General features: G+C 36.3%; 1 protein-coding gene across 1 annotated transcript; it reads left to right on the forward strand.

Moving 5' to 3' along the window:
• The first annotated feature begins 607 nt into the window (after positions 1-607).
• On the forward strand, positions 608-17,805 carry pptc7b (protein phosphatase targeting COQ7 b). Its single transcript, XM_048173694.1, has 6 exons — positions 608-1,165; positions 6,545-6,724; positions 9,675-9,873; positions 12,780-12,903; positions 14,260-14,389; positions 14,501-17,805. Exons 1-6 carry the CDS (start codon positions 964-966, stop codon positions 14,557-14,559), a joined length of 894 nt encoding a protein of 297 aa, XP_048029651.1. The 5' UTR covers positions 608-963; the 3' UTR covers positions 14,560-17,805.
• The last annotated feature ends 1,448 nt before the right edge of the window (positions 17,806-19,253 follow it).

Consider the following 19,253-nt stretch of genomic DNA (forward strand, 5'->3'; position numbering starts at 1 on the left):
ACTGTATTTTTAATTAAATAAATGTAGCCTTGGTGAGCAGACGAAACTTCTTTTAAAAACATTAAAAATCTTAGTGGTTCCAAACTTTTGGACTGTACTGTATATATATACACACAATATATATATATATATATTGTGTGTGTGTGTATCTACATCACAGTAAAATATATTTTAATAAATTCATGGGTCAAACACAATATAAGTGTTGTCAAATCGATCAGTCACGACTAATCACGTGTGTGTATTATATATTTACATATATATTTTCAAATATATTTTTTGTTTGATCCATTTAATCGATTTGACAGCACTGTGTGTGTGTGTGTGTGTGTGTGTGTGTGTGTGTGTGTGTGTGTGTGTGTGTGCGCGCGTGTGCAATATACAAAGGTGTTTACAAAGTTTAATTTTATGAGTGTGAAACGACTGTAAAAGACAACTATAAAATGTTTATCTTAATTAAATTCTCCATAGAATAGTTTTGTATCGTATGCAATGGAAAACTAAACCTTCACAGAGGTCGCAAGAGTAATCTGTCCACAGCTCAAATTAAAACGCTCCAGCACGTGTTCTTCCACTACGTCCTTGGGTTTCCACTACGCACCGACGTCACCGCAGCGAGTCATGTGACCTCGGAGCCCGTATGTGCTTGTCTCCGGAACACTGAGAATGCGAGTGAGTCCAGAGGATGTCGGATAGGATGGAGTGTACTGGAGGAACTTTGTCTGTTAAATCCACCAAGACATAAAAGAGCCATATACTTTACGTGTCCGGCATCAGTAGGCTAAAGAAGAAAGGACCCTTGTTTCACTTTTTAAAGCGGCTCGGTTTGGCTTGTGTGGTTTATCTGCGGCGAGCGGAGCCGAATGTTGGAGCACAGAGGCGCAGGTAGTGCACTCGCGCGCGGATCCTAGAGAGACGGGAGACGGGCTCGGCAGGTACACGCTTACCGTATACCAGAGGGGGATGTTATCGGTACTTTCCTATGGCAGGATCGTTGCCAGGGCTGTCCTGGGCGGACTCTCGCAAACGGACGGCAGAGACTATAGCCTGATCACGGCCAGCTGCGGCTTTGGGAAGGACTTTCGGAAGGGGATCCTGAAGAAAGGCATGTGCTACGGCGATGATGCCTGCTTCATTGCCCGGCACAAGTCCGCGGATGTCTTGGGTGAGTGATCACACATACCTGACACCAAAAGTCAGCGCGATACATATCACATATGACATTTGAATACGTTGTTTTATCACAAATATGCACTCGTTAGGGGCTTTTAACTATGAAAATGACCTTCACGGGTTAATGTCAGCACTCATTTCATGACGGAGGGGGTGTGAGGGACGATTAGTCCAGCCCTCACCTTAAATAACCTCCCTCTTTTTGAATCTTTGCGATTTTCTTGATCGCGCTGGTAGATTTAACATACTTTCCTTGAACAAGGAGCAGCCAGGCAACCGATTATACATTTTATGTAACATATAAACTGTGAACTTAATGCAAAACGAGCTTGGGTAATCCGGGTTGACCTTTCACCCAGAAAGATGCCAGGCTGAACCCCAAAGCGCGACTAGCGGCAGAAACTAGAATCATTTCCATGTAAAACCTTTACATCATGGAAACACGGATATAAATGACATGATGTTAGATCAGGTGTGCTGGACATTAATATATTTCTCTGGTCTAGTGTACTTTGCCTCTATATATTCGATTTACACTGTTAATATTAATGTTTTAAGTATTTTGCTCTTGTGAAAGAACGATATGAGCTAAAACGTGTATAATTGCTCTATATTATAATATGCAGGAGTCTTAAACGCTCAGTGTAAAGTGTGCAGGAGCTCTTTGTAAAGGTCAGAATGGATGAGCATGGAGGCGGCCATGTTGTTTAATCGCATACATGTTCCAGCGACACATACAGGCGGTTTCATTGTCCTCACTTTGACCCAAAGAAATATTCTCTTTCTCTTTCTACAACTTAATATAGTAATCCTAAAAAAATAATACTGATTGAAATTATTCCAAGTTAAGAAAATGCACGAAAACAATGAGTTCCCTGTTACATCCACGTGTTACAGTGAAGGTTTACCGGCTTTTGTTACAAACTAAACATGTGAGCAGCAGGCCAGCTGTTACTGTGGTTACGCATAACTTGGGTCAAAATACATATACTGACTAATAATAACCTAGCCTTTTGTATTTTCTGTGGAAAATGTAAGTTGTGCTGGCATTAGGAGTTGCTACGCAGTTGCTAGGATGTTCTGGGTGGTTGTTAGGAAGTAAAAATCCCATTCATTTTCTCTATATGGGAATTGATTTTAACAATAACCTATAAAACATTAACAGGCAGATCAACTGTGAGCTATGAGGTTGTTAATTAATGGTATATGCTTTTGTTGAAGCCATCAGCACACTTATTTTTAACTTTTAAAATATTTGTGTTTAACAGCGAAATTCCTGGTGACAAATTAAATTACCCATAATTGTGCAAAAAATCTACACCAATCAGAGAATGCACGCTGCAAATGATGTAATCGAGTACGCTTATGAACTACTTAAATATTTGTATAATAATATTATGCAATAAACATAAAATATACTGTTTTTATCCAGCATATTTTTTTTAATGCAGGTGTTTTCTTGGAATGTGTGAGACTTCAGATGTATTAGCCGCTATAGGGAAATAACGAGAATATCAAAATACAGTAAACAGTAAAACTGTTTGCGCAACAAACCAGCATGTTTACAATTAATACATTAAAATTATATGGTAAGAAATACCAGTTTGCTAATATCAAGCAGCATAACGAGTTGTTTTGTACAGCTAAAAATAACTGGAAGCGAATGACACGGAAGCCAGACACATTCAATTTACAAATGGCCGTGCCCACTCTTACCTGAAAAATAAGGTCAGTATGCGCAATCAACATATGATTTAAATCAATAGTTTTATTTATTTTTTCTGTCTTTTTTATTTGTTTGTCATTGACAATGCTTCATGGGGTTGTAGTTCATTGAAGCTGTAAATACACGCTTTTTCAAACAATTTTGCTGCAAAGTTTGGTTTTGTGATTCACCTCATAATTGGTTTGATTCATGGCTTATAATGGTTTAACAAAGACTTTTTAAAAATCCCGATATGAGAAAAATTAATTGAAAAATTATTTTTCGAACCAAGGCTTCTGAAAGAGTAGACGGCCACTGTTGCGCACCGTTTCCTCGTCCAATATAAAAGTCCTGATCACCCTTGCCAGAGTTTATTTAGCAATAATGACTGACTGGTTGTATCGTCTGCCCTTATTTATACTTAATTACATTTTAAATGTGTGTCTGTGTCTCTGTCCACTCAGTCTAGCTAACTCCCACATCAACTATCAGTTCAAGTAGATGATCTTCACTTTCCAGTACAATTAGCTTAGTGAGCTGGTCTTAAGAAACAGGAAGAAACAGCTAGAGGGTTTATTTGTTGCAGTGGTCTATTTACTCAGTGGTTCATGTTTCAAGGGGGTGTGAACTTTTGAAATAACATTAGCAGTTGGTTGAGAGATGTTTTTAGTGTTGGTTAGCATTAATTAAAAAAAAAAGTTTGATTAATTTTCATTTCAGTGGATTTGCAAAGTATTTGTACCATTTTCAAGAAGTTTTTCACTCTAATGACCTTGATTAATGACTCAAAAATGTCATGTTGTGCAACCATGAAGTAAAACATAATAGCGTATTTACCTTCACCTTGTTACATTTGGGTGTACACAACTTAATCATTATTTTCAGAATATTTTTAAATATATTTTTCAATGTAAAAAGTATTAGCGTGATGATAAATTTCATTAAGATTTTGGGGAGTCACACAACATGACATGAGCCAGAATAGCTGATAGCTGATACACACGTCTATCTTTTAAAGGAATAGTTCACCCAAAAATGAAAGTTATCCAATAATTTACCCACCCTTAAGCCATCCTAGGTGTACTATATATGACTTTCTTCTTTCAGCCGAACACAATCGGTTATATTGGTTACACAAAGTTATATTAAATAATATCCTGGCTCTTCCCTGCTTTGTAATGGCATTGAATAGTTTTTGAAGCCCCCAAAAGCGCATCCATCTATCATAAAAATAATCCATACGATTCAGGTGGGTTAATAAATGCCTTTAAATAAAAGCAAAGTAATATTTTTTTTTTTTTTTTGTAAGAAAAATATCCGTATTTAAAACACCTCAGACAGCATTTATTAACCCACTGGAGTAGTATGGATTACTTTTATGATGAATGGATGCACTTTATGGAAATTCAAAAACTTGGGCACTATTCAGTGCCTTTACACAGGTGGGACACACCTAGGATAGCCATTTACTCTAGTAAATATGGTCGTCTCAGGTTAATGTGTCTGAAACTAAATACGAACATTTGTGGAATAAAGATTTGAGTCATGGAATCGCTTATCTCGCTTGAATATTTGGCTTGGCTGTTGGACATCTAGGCTATATGTATGGTTGCAAAATTTTCAAGGTTGCAAACTTTCCATGGGTATTAATGGGAATAAATTGGAAACTTGCAAAATTGCAGGTTAGCCACAATGGGACTGTTTTTGTGTGTGGGGGGAGGCTCTCATTTTACATTATGAATGGGATCATATTTATTTTATTCAACTTTTATGCTTTTTTTTTTCAATGAAAAAAAAAAATGTATTAGTTTGCATGCATGTCTGCTTATGACCAAACAAAATGTTTGTATATGATACAGTTTGTATAAGTTACCCCAAATTTCCAATTATTTCCCTTAAATTCCAGTTACTTGGAATATTTTCAAAATTTTCCAACTTAACTTCCCATGGAAAGTTTCCGGACATTTACCAGAATTTTTCCACCGCTTTGCAACCGTAGTGGCATCATATCACAATACTTTCTTCCTGCAAAGTGATATAATACAGTATACACCAACTTATAATTTCACATTCTGTCTGCGCTTTGAGGATTGTTTCCTACTCTAATGCCAGTATGTTTGCAGTCTTGTGATGAACAGTTGGTCTTGTTTGCAAAGCTCCATTGAGATGTTAATGTTGGCTTGACTTGTGCTGCTCTAAATCGTGTTTAACTCTGATAAGTCGCCCCTCATTCCTTTTGAGCCTGGATCTCCTTTTGAGCCCATGCAATCTCTTAATTCTCTGCATGTGTGGTTACAATATGTAGTGAGAGTAAGATGTCACAGTATCAGGGTTGGGGAGTGACTACAACATCTTCAGCAGTGTGACAGTATCTCAGCCATTTTCAAAACAGTGGAACTTTCCAGTAATAAGGAAACTCGCAGTGTAGCGCATCAAAACACAGCAGACAGCACCACAATATTTTTTGTGTCAATACACAAGTGTATTGTCACATTATTAGTGAAATTTTGGTACAATTTTGTGAGCAAAAAAAGGTCCATTGTTTGTAGCATAGTGATGTATGAAGCACAGTTCACATAGAAGTCACTTTCAAACCAAGCATCTTTCTGCTGGTAAATGCAACAAATTAATCCAGGTGACCAACTTTTGTACCTGATACAAAATCCATACACATAATTCCCAATTGTGTGGATTTCTATTTAAATGACTGGATTTTGCCTGCAAAAATTTGCCGAATGAATAATGTGACCCCATCTTTATATCCCAGCAAGGTGATTCAGTAATTCAAAACAGCGGTTCATTGATTCAATGGCATTTTTGTCTTCTATTTTAAACATATATTTCAGTTGTTTCTTTATTACTAAATTTTTATCACTGTTAAATGGCTATTTTATTTTCTGTTATTTCTGTAATTTTTTGCTGTCACCCTAAAGAAGCATTCATACTACACTTTCTGTTCCACGGCTTAATTTAGTTCATTAGTTTATTCAAAAAACATTTGTTTTGCTTTAACAAGTACACAACATTATAATTCTATAATATTTCATCAGATAGATAAAAATCAAGCAAACTACTTTTTAAACCAAACGGTGGAGATATAAATTATAAATTTAATTTTCTTTATCCTAAATGGTTTTATATATATATATTGGAAATGAGAAAATAGCAGTGAGTTGTCTGGTTGGATTTTATAAAAAATAAAAATAATAATAAAAATAAAAATGATTTTTCAATATTATAAATAAATCAAAGATTACTGTTATTATTTCAGTTTTTCTGCAAAAAAAAAATCACATTTAATTCAACATTTTGCTTACCATTTCTATGTAATTATCTGTGAAATTTATTAGCAATTTAAAAAAAAGTTGAAAGTTGTTTCAAAGTAAATCCTACACAGGGGTTCAAGAGCTTCACGAGATATACGTCTAACAATCTCTTTGTTGAATGAAGGCGTCAGACATGCTGTAGCAGAAGGCCGTTTTGCATTACCATCACAATGCCCAGTCAGTCAGTAGGTCAGGAAGAAGGTTTGTGGCAGCTGCCATCTGTCTCCGCACCATCAAAAACTGACATCTCTTCCTTCCTTTTCATCTGATTGTCAGAATTTAGGTGTTAAAGCCATCAGGTTTGAGGAAATTAACACTGGTCTGACTCTTTTTGTCTCAGGTGTTGCGGATGGCGTCGGGGGCTGGAGGGATTACGGCGTGGACCCATCTCAGTTCTCCGCCACACTGATGAGGACGTGCGAACGGCTCGTGAAGGAGGGCCGATTCACTCCCAGCAGCCCCGTGGGCATCCTGACCTCCGGTTACTTTGAACTCCTGCAGAACAAAGTACCACTGTTGGGTAAGATTATATCCACACACATACGCCAAATAATCATAGAGTGAGTCAGACACTCACTGCCGCTTTTATAGAATAAATGCATTAAACTGCTGCAGGATGACTCACAGACCTCACGTCGTGATGCGGAGTGTTGATTCTTGTCCAGGTTTTTTTCCCCTCCGTAATGTCAAGAAAAAAATATTTGCAGATTTTGTTGTTAGGAGTGTTATTTTAGTATTATTTACGTTCTACTATAGAGTTTATTCATATTTTAGTTTTTTTATTTACATTTTGAGTTTTCATTTTAATTGTAGGTTTAGTTTTAGTGATTTTGTTATGTGTGCATTTGTCATTTTTATTTACTTTTTTTTATTTAGTAATTATTTGTTTGTTTTAGTAATTTTAGTGCTTCAAATTTTATTTTAGTTAGTTTCCAAGTAGGGATGCTAACAATTAATTGACAAGTGGTTAATTGTCGAAAAAAAATAATTTAATCGATAAAACTTATCAATGGTCAGTTAAGCAAGGTCATCATTAGAGTGCGTAGTTTTGAGGTGTGTGTGGCTCATGTGTTAGCACTGCTAACTTGGTCGTGTTCCCACTTCGGATTTAAGAGGTTAATGATTAATTGATTGTTAATTTAAACGACGATTGATTATGGCAATTTATGTAAATTGACATCCCTATTTCCAAGGCAACAAATCAAATTTTTTAAGTATTTTAAATGTAAACTTTATCTAATATTTTTATTTTATTTCAGCTTTATTTCAAGTAATGAAAATTATTTTTAATAGTTATTTTTAGTTAACAGTATCTACATGTGACTGATTTTGAACGCCTTAGTACATAGGCAACATCTCCTCACATTAAACTCCCAATTGATTTCAATTTTGTTTAAGTTGGCACGTTACAGCTAAATGCATATTCTAATTTGCATAAAAACATGCTCAAATATTGGAATAAAATAAAATAGTCAGTTTTCAATTATTTTATAAATTAATTTCAGCATTGAATAAAATATATTTTAAGCATATTTTACTGAACTGTCCTGCTTCTAACATCAGTAGGCAAAGATTTTATTCAGAAATGTTCCTAATGGATGTTTTTACAAAGGTCTCATCAAGAAAAATGTAACATTTCTGTCAAATATCAAATTGAAATATCTTAAAGTTATGTAATAGAGTTTTTTGTTTATCAGGTGATTTTAAACTATCTTGCTCTTGTAATGGAAAATACCATTTAGTGTTGTCATGGCATAACAAAAATGGAAAAAAGATAAACTAATAAACTGCAGAAATATAGTTGTTTTGTTAAGGTAACTTCAAGTTAACAAATGGTCCAGATGCAGTTTTAACCTTGCATGTTTCTGATGTAACACTAAGAGCACAGACTAAGTTAGATTCTTGAACGGGGCGTTGGATTACCAAGCACGCAACCGGTCGTCTTTTTGCTGAAACCTGACATCAAGGGCTGTCAGAAATGTCGCTCTATGCTCTTCATCTTGTTGAGTTGTTTGCCTCTTTTAAAGTGACCTCCTTTTATTTTGGGAAGGCATGTGGAGTGATAAAGGTTTGTGGGTGACCGTTCTAAGACAAGGTCACTTGGACCACAAGGCTTTAGTTGGGGATCAAGAGAAGGAAATGTTAAGTGATTAACTTAGAGACCATCACCTAATGTGAGATGCCTTTATTTTTAGTGTTAAACTTAAAAACTGATCTGTGAGAAATGCTACTTTTAAAAGAATAGGGTAAAACTTTACAAAATAGTTAAAATTTGTCTGTCAATTTACATGTTAGGCGTCATGAACTAACAACGAACAATACTTTTATAGCATTTATGAATCATCAATTTTTAAATGTACTATAGCATTCAGATGTTTTGGGGTCTGTAAGATTTTTTTCATGTTTTTAAAATAAGTCTCTTATTCAAAAATGCAGTAAAAACAGTAATATTATGTAATATATGTGAAATATTTTATTCCTGCTGAATTTTCAGCATCATTACTCCAGTTTTCAGTTTCACATGATCCTTTAGAAATCATTTTAATATGCTGATTTGATGCTCAAGAAACATTGATTTTTATTATCAATGTTGGAAACAGTTGTGCTGATTAATATATTTGATGGAAAACAAATCAGGATTCTTTGAATATAAAGAACAGCATTTATTTGAAACAAATCTTTTGTAGCATTATAAATGTCTTTACTGTCACTTTGGTTCATTAATACTTATTCATGCAGATACATTTCTTTAAAAACCCCAAACTTTTGAATGGTAGTAGTATACTAATACATTTTTAATATTATAAATGTAATACATTATTTAAAACATAATGAATAATTAAAAATGAACAATTGTATATTTCTATATCAGTAGTAACTTAGATAAAATTGCAGTAAAAAGTTGTTTATTGTTTGCGTTTAATTGCATTTAATGTTTAATTGCTGTAAAGCATTACTGATATTGTTTTATGAAATGTACATATTACTTTAAGTTACTTTTTGGTTTGGCAATACTTTTTTCCCTGAGAAGTTATTCTTTGCTTGTAGTTTAACATGTGGTGTTTTTTTTTTTTTTTTTTTTTTTTGCTGTGGAAATATTTGTCTCCCTGACATACTTTACATGCAACAATTTAACCCTGCATAGTCGTCATGCTGCTTCCAGGGTATTCAGCTTCTTATATAATAGGAGCCACAATGCATTATGGCACCCGTTTGCAGTGAGGAAATGATGTCATGCATAGTATATAGGTTACATAACTGTTATGTGGACAAAGGTTTTCAGTTGTTTTTGTATAGAAATAAAAAAAATGTGTAATTTAAAATGTAATTTATTTGTTTTATGTTCACATGTAATAGCATAAATAAAACAAAAAAACAATGTTTTACTTTTGTTCGTTCAACAAAAGTTATCTTATTTATGTAACTTGTTGCACAACTCATTCTCATTGTCTCTTCTCTGTCTCCTCTAGGGAGTAGCACAGCTTGTATAGTCGTTCTGGATCGTCGGAGTCACAGGATACACACCTGTAACCTGGGAGACTCTGGCTTCTTGGTGGTTCGGGGTGGAGAGGTGGTCCATCGGTCAGATGAGCAGCAGCACTACTTCAACACACCCTTCCAGCTGTCCATAGCACCACCGGGGGCAGAGGGCGTGGTGTTGAGTGACAGGTGTGTTGGTGACATTTGGTGATAGCGGATACACTCACTGCAGTATCACAGATGGTGGCGTGTCACAGATCAGTGTCACAGATGTCTGTGTGTGGGGGCCGTATGGCTTTTACATCAATTAATATTGTAAGATGCACCTACTGTAGGAGCCCACACATTTATCCAGTGCTTGATTCATCGCTTTCCTTCCTCTTACTGCTGATATTTCTTGTCTTGTCTTTCTCATACATGTAATACATATAATGACTTGAATACAACTCTTCTATAGCAAGCATGTTGTCATTTTACCCAAATTTTGGGGGGAGAGGGTAGGGTGGTACTGATATTATAGTAAAGAAAAAAAACTCTCACAAGTATTACCTTATTGTGTAGTTTAGCATAATATTTTATTATTGTGTAAGCAGTTTTGTTAAAACATTATGAACAAATGTAAAACATTTTCCAAATCAAAGTCATTTGTTGCGACCAATGTGCGTAAACATGCTAAAAGAAAGACGAGCATAAAACAGGAAATGATATCATAGAGAGGACCCCAAATGCTTTTTATCTTGATTTCTTTTTAAATAATTAAGATGTGTAAAATATTTAAGGTGTAAGGAAAATGTTAATACTTGATCAAGGTTACACCACATGACATTTATTAAGTGTAAAGCTTTCTGAAATGCTATGAAAGGTGTTTTTTTTTTTTTTTAAATCACAACAAAACTTTGAACATGCATTTAAAACTAGATATTTAAAAAAAAAAAAACTTTTTTTCTTTGTCGAATGCTTATTAGATGATTTTCCACTTGAGATTGAGCAGTGTTAGCAGGTATTAGCTGGGATTCTCCTGAACCCTGTAGAAGTGAGAACAGCCAAATCGTTCCGCCAAAAGCACTGTGTGTGTGTGTGTGTTGGCCCAAATCTGTAATGTCAAGGCCATGTGATTCTAGTTCCTCACTGCCACGGTCTTGCCAGGGCACACATCCAAATGTACACGCGCAAATACCCAAAACCTCCAATGAAAGAGAGAGGGTGGCAAAGCAAACCCATTCTCCTCAGCCAATCAGGGATGTGCTGAACACTTGTGTATATTTTTTTCCTCCAAGTCCCTGTAGAGGGTGTGATTATTTTAAGATCCTCGTGTCCTGCTAAATTTATGTGGGACCTTTAGATTTTTATGTTGTCCGGAGTCCGTTATGGCAGACCTCCACAGAAAACACTTTCTCATGTGCAGCAGGGAATCTGACCTGGGCTTGACCTGAGTGTTAGGTTCTAATTGCGCTTCTCTCATTTACATGCATTACTTTGCAGCCTCTTTGAGTTCCATGTAAACTTTGTTTTTATTGCAAAATGGCCAATCATTATCCTAATCTTTTGCAAAAGACATGTTTTTCCATTAACACAATTCATGCGCTGCAGATATAAGATCATTTAGTCACTTAGCAGACATTTATTCAAAGCATTTACAAATAAGGAGCACCATAAGCAATTTATCATATCAAGATCCAACAATACTCTTAGTACCACAAAGTTATCAGAGTGCCTTTGTGGTTGAGGTTTTTAACGGAAGAGGTGTCTTCTTGAAGGTTGCAATATTCTCAGCAGATCAGGTAAGTTGTAGTCCTTAGCAGATCAGGAAACTTGTTCCACCACAGAGAATCAGAGATAGTTAAGGTTCTGGAAAGTGACTTTGTACTTTGTTGGTTGTTTGTTTGAATCAAACATCTGATTTTCAATCCCCTAACCTCAAGTACATAACTCATCCAGTGCTCTTTGGGCTAAAGACATGAATGATATCTCAAATTATGCAACTTGTTTGTGAGAGCTGTTTTCTTTTTTTTTCTTTTTTTGGACAAACAAATGCGATAGATTGACATAGAGCTCTTGAAAACAGCCACAGCTCTCTAGCACTGTAGCAGCAAGTTTTAAACGGATAAGCCCTTTTTCTTTCAAATAAATGTACATTTACATATGCTTTCTTACTAATGTGGCCAAAATTTTGGCAAAAATCAGAGCAAGTATTTGCATCAAATCAATTTCTATTCTCTGCAGAAAGTGTGGTCACATTAGTGAAACTTTGGTGAAATTTGGAAGACAATGTAGGTCCATCATCCATTGTCAAAAGTGTACTTGAGTCCGATGCAAAATCCACATGGGGAAATTTTTCAACTCTCGTTCCTCACCCGAAATTACCAAACATGCTGATTCCTATTGAAATGACTGCATTTTGTGTGTGAAATTTTGCCGTACTAAGGTAAATGCGACCACACGTTTAGCGAAATATCTCTTTCTGAAGTCTTGATATTTTATGTCCTCTTTTAACCTTAAATGTGACCTATAATCGGAGCTCCAATACTTAACCAATGCACTAAGATGGATTAAACTAGAATTCGGTCTCAAGGGATTTGGAGCTTGAAGAGGCCAGTCTGGTTTCCAAGAAAATAATCTGACTGCTTGTATTTGGTCCAGAGGTCATGTTGGGTCTGGATGAGTTTTCTTAACCCCAAGTGTCCATTACCCCCTGTTTAGGTCAGACTGATCTCTGCCCTGTTACCCTCTTGCACTACTGCTTGAGTTTCAACCCTCATCAAGTGTCATTCTAATTTGGTGGATTAGATCATTGTTTCCCCATTAAATTTTCTACAAAATGACTGGATTGTTGCCCATTGAAATTAGTCAGAGAACTCAAGAACCTTTACACTTGACATATTGGATTGTTTTTTGTTATTTATCAGTGCATTTCAGAAGGTTACATTCAATTTTTCATAAGTGTTCAAGACTTGGCATCAATTTGTGGGTATGTAGGTGGCATAGTCATTAAAATACAAAGTATTGTAGAATGGTTGGCATGTGCCATGTACGTCTTATATTTGGTTTAACTGTGGAGAAGTCTAATTGCATATCTTTCTGTCTGTCTCTTTCAGTCCTGAGGCGGCAGATAGCTCCTCCTTTGACGTCCAGTTAGGGGACATTATTTTGACCGCTACTGATGGCCTCTTTGACAACATGCCTGACTACATGATCCTGCAAGAACTCAAGAAACTGAAGGTACAGACAGTAGTTGCAATAAAACTTCTTGGGTGACTGATTTGTATTTTGGCCCATACCAGTGTAACAGAGAACAGAGAGGCCAATATTTTGTATTTATATATGTATATAACTCAGTGTTATCATGGTAAGACAAAACTGGACCCAAGCAAGACCAGTGTCCACGATTATCGGCCGATACCAGTTATTTCAAAATAAAACAGCCTGGCCGATATATATATTGGTCTAACACCACACTTGGTTATACGTAAACTTTCGACCTTTTTCATGTTTTTTACAGGTTATCTGTTCTTTCCGATAATCTTAAAATAGGCGGATAACAGCCGATTAATCCCTCTTGCCAATATATCGGTCTAACATTACACTTGGTTAATTGTACACTTTCCACCTTTTTTCATTTGATTTATTTTCAGGTTATCAGCCCATCATGATAATCTCAAAATGACTGTATAACGGCCATTTAATCCCCCTTGCCGATATATCAGTCTAATACTATACATTTGGGTACTCTTGCACTTTCTACGTTTTTTTTTTTCTTCTTCTTCTTCTTCCTTTTCTACAGGTTATCAGCCAGTTCCGATAATCTCAAAATGGCTGTATTACTACCAAGTAATCCCCCTGGCTGATATATCAGTCTTTGCCTGGCAAGTCCAGAATGATATATCTTCTACAAGATATATCAGTCTGGTCAGTCCGCCCTCCGTCGCGCCTTGAGTCAACTCCAAACCGTACCGTGCAATCAGATTCGTTCATTTCAGTGACGCAAACAACGTCAATCTAGTGCGGCGAAAGTCTCTTCGATATCAACAAAGATTGCGCACACGAGACCCGGGAGTTTGTTCTATTCAGCCGTGAATTCAGTTTTAAATGACCAAAAACACATTAATTATTTGCTTTTCGCTGTTGACTCTCTTGTCGCTTTGCTAACGTCTTATCCGCCCTTCTCTGGTTGGTTTACTCCGCTTCCTGTTTGCTCGGACTTGCTCCGCCCTAGAAATCGAATTGATTCAATGGCGACCAGACTCATCCGCTGGTACAGCAGTGAGGCTGGATTTTCCAGGCAATATCAGTCTAACACTATACTTGGTTAATTGTACACTTTCCACCTTTTTCATTTTATTTTCAGGTTAGTGGCCCATTACGATAATCTCAAAAATGGCCGTGTAATTGCAGATTAATCCCCCTGATCAGATATATCGGTCTAACACATACTTTTTGGGTACTCTTGCACTTTCTACGTTTTTATCTTCTGGTTATTGGCCCGTTCCGATAATCTCAAAATGGCTGCGTAACGGCTATACTCTTGGGTACTCTTACACTTTCCAATCATTTTTATCTTTTTTATATTTGCTGTAGAACACCAACTATGATAGTATCCAGCAGACTGCACGCAGCATCGCTGAACAGGCTCATCAGTTGGCCTACGACCCCAACTACATGTCCCCTTTCGCCCAGTTTGCCTGTGACAACGGGCTGAATGTAAGAGGTGAGTTTACAAAAAGAGGTTCTTGATTCCCATTACCCTTGTGATCCCAGAACCTCTTAGAATAACCATAAATGGAGGTACTGACCTTGTCATTGTTTTGTTTCATTTCAGGGGGGAAGCCTGATGACATCACAGTGCTGCTGTCCATTGTGGCAGAATACACGGACTGAGCTCCTCTCTTACACCTGTGTCTTCCACCCCTGTCCTATTGCACTGCTCCCCATCTCACATCTCCCAGCACCCTTTTCCATTCTTCCATTTCTCGAGTAGATCTCCAGTCAACGCAGAGAGGATAGCATGAACTCGCTGGTGTGGGCGGTGAAGCAAGTGGTACTACGTCGCCTACAAACAGTCCAAAATTGATGACCTCACTCCCAAAAGGATTTTGGGAATCTATTACCTGTGTTGTAAATCTGTTATTTCTAGTTTCCCAAGGTGCAAGGAGGGCCATGCATTACCCACAAAAAGGGGTTTCTAATGGAAGGAGCTGTCGCATTTCACTCTTGTGGCTCGTGCAAATGAAAAGTTGTTGTTGTTGTTGTTGTTAAATGGTTGGTTGTCTATGCCTTGAGAGAAAAATTTGAGCGTCTCTGAAGTCTATATGAGCTGGAGTGCTTCTATGTGTGTGTACGTGTATAATAAGTCCCATGTGGTTGTTGGTCGACTTTGGTTAAGCTGTAAAGGAAAGGTCGGTTAAAGTTCAGAGGGAGGCCTGGTTAGACTTAAACCTGTTGGGAAATGCAAGTGCATTGGGATGTGCTGACTTGTTCTTTTCAGCCAGCATGTCTGCCTCTAGAGTTATACAGCCTTCACCGACACTGTCACTTTGTGAGGTCTCAGATAATGGATTTCAAGTTCATTGGCTTGTGTTTGATTTAGAAGAGATAGAAACTAAACTGCACAGACGTCATACCAGAGAATGTCACAATCCGCTAATATACAGATACTCACTCACGCGGACAGTGGATGTTGACGTTGACTGTGAATGCGTGTTGGATGTATATTTACATGACTTCACCTATTGAGTTTGGAAGTCTACACGCACAAATGGCTAGCATCTGGCAATGCTTTTCATGAATCGAAAGGTCAGGTATATAAATAAATGTTTTATTTTTATAAATATTTAGCTTTTAGTGGACAAGATTAAACAGAATGCAGAAGCTAGGGACCGTTGGTCTTTACGGATCGACTGTAAGGCCTATTGGCGTATTCTGTGCTCCCTAGTGAGGCTTGGGTTATTTTTTTAATCGATTGAAGGGTATCTAACGCTTTTTGTTTTCCAGTGTCGCTCTAGATTGGTTCTAGAGAACATTTTCACATTCATGTGCTGCTTTAATTTTTTGTAAATTATAAATGTGTGAGTGACTACATTTATTTATATGAATGTTTTTACCTGTACAATATAAAATGGGTGAGCTGATGATTTTATTTCACTAAAAAAGCAACAGTTTGATTGAGTGTTTAGAGTGATTGCCTCAAAGTCTTTCAATGAAATGGAACACCGATTCTGTTGTATGAAAAGCAAAAACTATACACAATGGTTATATTTTTGTCCAGTTTATTGAGATTGGGAAACCATAAAGCAATACAGTTAATTAAAATGTGTCTTTTTAGTTTTGGTTTCTCCAGTTATAGCTGTCAATTGTTATGCATGCCCAGGATGGCAAACCTCAGTCGAGTGCATTCAGTTGGTAAAACTGATCGATACATGTATAGCCCATGAATAAATACACTTTTAAGCTTTCATATTCAAAATCCTGTGGAACTCAATGTTTTGTGAGGTTTGCCATCCTGATATGTTCCCCAAAGGCATGGCTCTAGTTCTTCACAGATAGTGAGGACTATAATCAAGTCCTCAGTTGTGCCTGCAACCCAATTAGACCAGAACTGTGGTCTCTTACAATGTGTAACGTCTTGTGAGTCATGGTCATGTTGAAGTCAATGTCTCTATCCACATTGTTTAATCAGTAAATAAAACCAAAGCAGGAAAGCCATAAGACCAGCATGACCAAGGTCTCACCCTATCATTGCCACCTTTGTAGACTGAAAACTAATTGTTAAATGTTGAGAGTATCTGCCGGAAATACCATTGTGTCCCATGTCTGCTTTTCTTTCTAGATAAATGAAATGGAAATCAACTAAACAGTCAGTAATGTGTAATGGTTGTTAAAATCAATTGTGTACTTGACAAATTACAAAATGTGTGATCCAAGTCATTTTATTTTAGTCAAAGGTGACTTCAGGTGTAATTTCAGCACCTGTAGAGGCAGCAAACAGAACTGCAGTCTGTTTGTTTTACCAGCTCTACCAATGGGCGTGAGTCTCACTGTGATGGCAGTGTTTGGCTTCGTTCAGACAGGCTATATGAATTACTTTTGTGTGTATGTCAGAAACAGGGAAAAAATAAATTAATTAAATTATATCAATCAATCATTTTTGGAGTTTTAGGATGCGTCTCAGTGTGAACGCACCACGTATATCATCATACAAATGACGAAATGCACAATATTTTCTGGATCTGTGTCCAAATATACTAATTCATCACAAAACAAATTTTCCAGTTTTCCATCCTCTCCTTCCACATTGAAAGCTACTCTCATTTGTTGTATGAGAAAGTATCGCATTGATTATTTTACTATAGCAACAGATGTACTATAACAATCTTATTTGAATCTTTCCCTTCATACAAAATGACAATGCAAAAATCAGTCCTAGAGATTGAATATAAAAAAAATATATTAAATTTGTGTGCAGTGTGAACAAAGCCAGTTAAACTTATTTGAAAACGTGCAGTTCTGTTTGGCGTCATTGGTGGTGCATAAAGTACACGTTTTGCCTTTAGTGAGTGTCATTGCATGAGAAACATTTTAGTGTCTGGGGTTTTGCCACTTTGTCTGTCTGTCTCGCACACACGTTTCTCCCCCCCAAAGGCTTTTGTTATGGTCCATCCAAATAAAATCAGATGCACTTTTAATATAGTGCAGTTTTCTTACATCCTAATTTAAAACAGGAAACTTGCCTCCCTGAGTTTGGCTGATAATGACTGAATGCTAATCAAATCTGTGTCTGTGTTTCACTGTGAGTGAACCATTATACAAATCAACATACCATAGACGCCTTAAAATCTCATACTGTCCCATCCAGAGGCCTTTGTGTGGCAAAGCTTGCATGTCTCATCTGGGTGTCGCTTACAGCAGTGTCGTAACTTTTGGTTGTATCATCTGTCCTTCTCTTATTCGATCGTTTCTATGGTGCTTCTGCAGTCAAGATGAGTCTCTCAGTCTCTGAAGCAGACAATGTGCGAATGAGAACTATACTTTTTTTTTGTGTGTGTACAGTGTAACAATGCAAGTTCCTGTAAATATGTTTTCCAAGTTGTAAAATATTTAAATAAAAATATAGTATTTATACTAAAATATGACTTGGAGTTATTATCGTCACTGTTTTTGTGCAATGATTATTCTATATGAAGTTAACTTGACTCTTCAACATATTTGTTTTACATTAATATTAATAATTTTATACTTGGATATTTTGCATTTAAAAGACAGTTCATATAAAAATGGAACTACTCACCCTTATGTCATTATGAACCATCAGAATGCATGAATCACTTTTGGTAATATCGTCTTCTCATTCGGCTTGCGGTAAGAAGGTGTCAACCACAGGACATGTAATAACAACAGAGCAGCAAAGTGATACATCGCAACATGGCTCAGCTTGCCAATATAATAAGAGTTATTGGGGAAAGTCCATCACGTGAGTTTGACGATCAGCAATGTCATTAAATTTAAGACTTTTATGTCATAATTTGAAAGTAGCTGTATTAGGTGTCACACAGCCGGCCTCGCAAAACACTTGAACTCAAATTTACTGCAGAAAAACAAAGCTTTTTAATTAATATTATAAAATGTAATAAATATGAAGTAAATAATGAGATAAAATGGCACACTTGTGTTGCAACTTACCAGTTATATATACATATATTCTTAAAAATAAAGGGTCTTTATTGGCACAGATGGTTCCATGAATGGTTCCATTCCTGGAGGCACACCAACGGTGCATCCGAAATCGCATACTGTCTGAGTAGATTTGAATTTGAACTTACATCGCGACCATTATCAAAACTATGTTCTATATAGTATTAATATGGGTAGTATGGATGAAATTCGGAACTGTGAGAAAAAGTAACAAGTAAAAAGTAACACAAAAGTAATGCAAGTTACAAAGTAACTAAGTAATCCAATTAAGTTACTTTTTTAGGGAGTAACACAATATTGTTATACATTACTTATAAAAGTAACTTTCCACAACCCTGGTTTTAGAGTTTTTTTGGCATGAATAAAAATATAATTGAACATTTTGTATTAACAGATCAACATGCTGGCAACTTTAAATGGATTTACTACAATTTCAGTATTATATTTCATCTGAGGAGAAGAGATGAAGTGGCGGCAGACGAGACTGTCAACAGAGAGGAGCAGATCTAGTGAGTGAGAAAGAAAATTATTTTGTGAGTTTGTTCTAATACATTGATTTATTTATATATTTGTTTGTTTTTTTATGTGAACTAAAATAGGTGAAATTTTTAACTGTAAACATACAACATAAAAACATAAAAATAAAATTTATCATTACAGGAGTTTACTTACAGTATTTTTGGATTGATCTGACAGAGGGAGTGTGGAAATTAATTGCATGGCAAATGAGTGAGTGATCACTGAAAGTTTTATCGTAAATAGGCCTATTCAAAATATAAAACCTGCTGTAAAAATGAATGTTTTAGGTCTGAGAGTGACAACTCTAACTGCGCTGAAATTAATGCATCAGGGAATTATCGTTATCCCTGTGATTCTACCCACAG

This window comes from Megalobrama amblycephala, linkage group LG2 (assembly GCF_018812025.1).
Source record: "Megalobrama amblycephala isolate DHTTF-2021 linkage group LG2, ASM1881202v1, whole genome shotgun sequence".
Taxonomy (NCBI): domain Eukaryota; kingdom Metazoa; phylum Chordata; class Actinopteri; order Cypriniformes; family Xenocyprididae; genus Megalobrama; species Megalobrama amblycephala.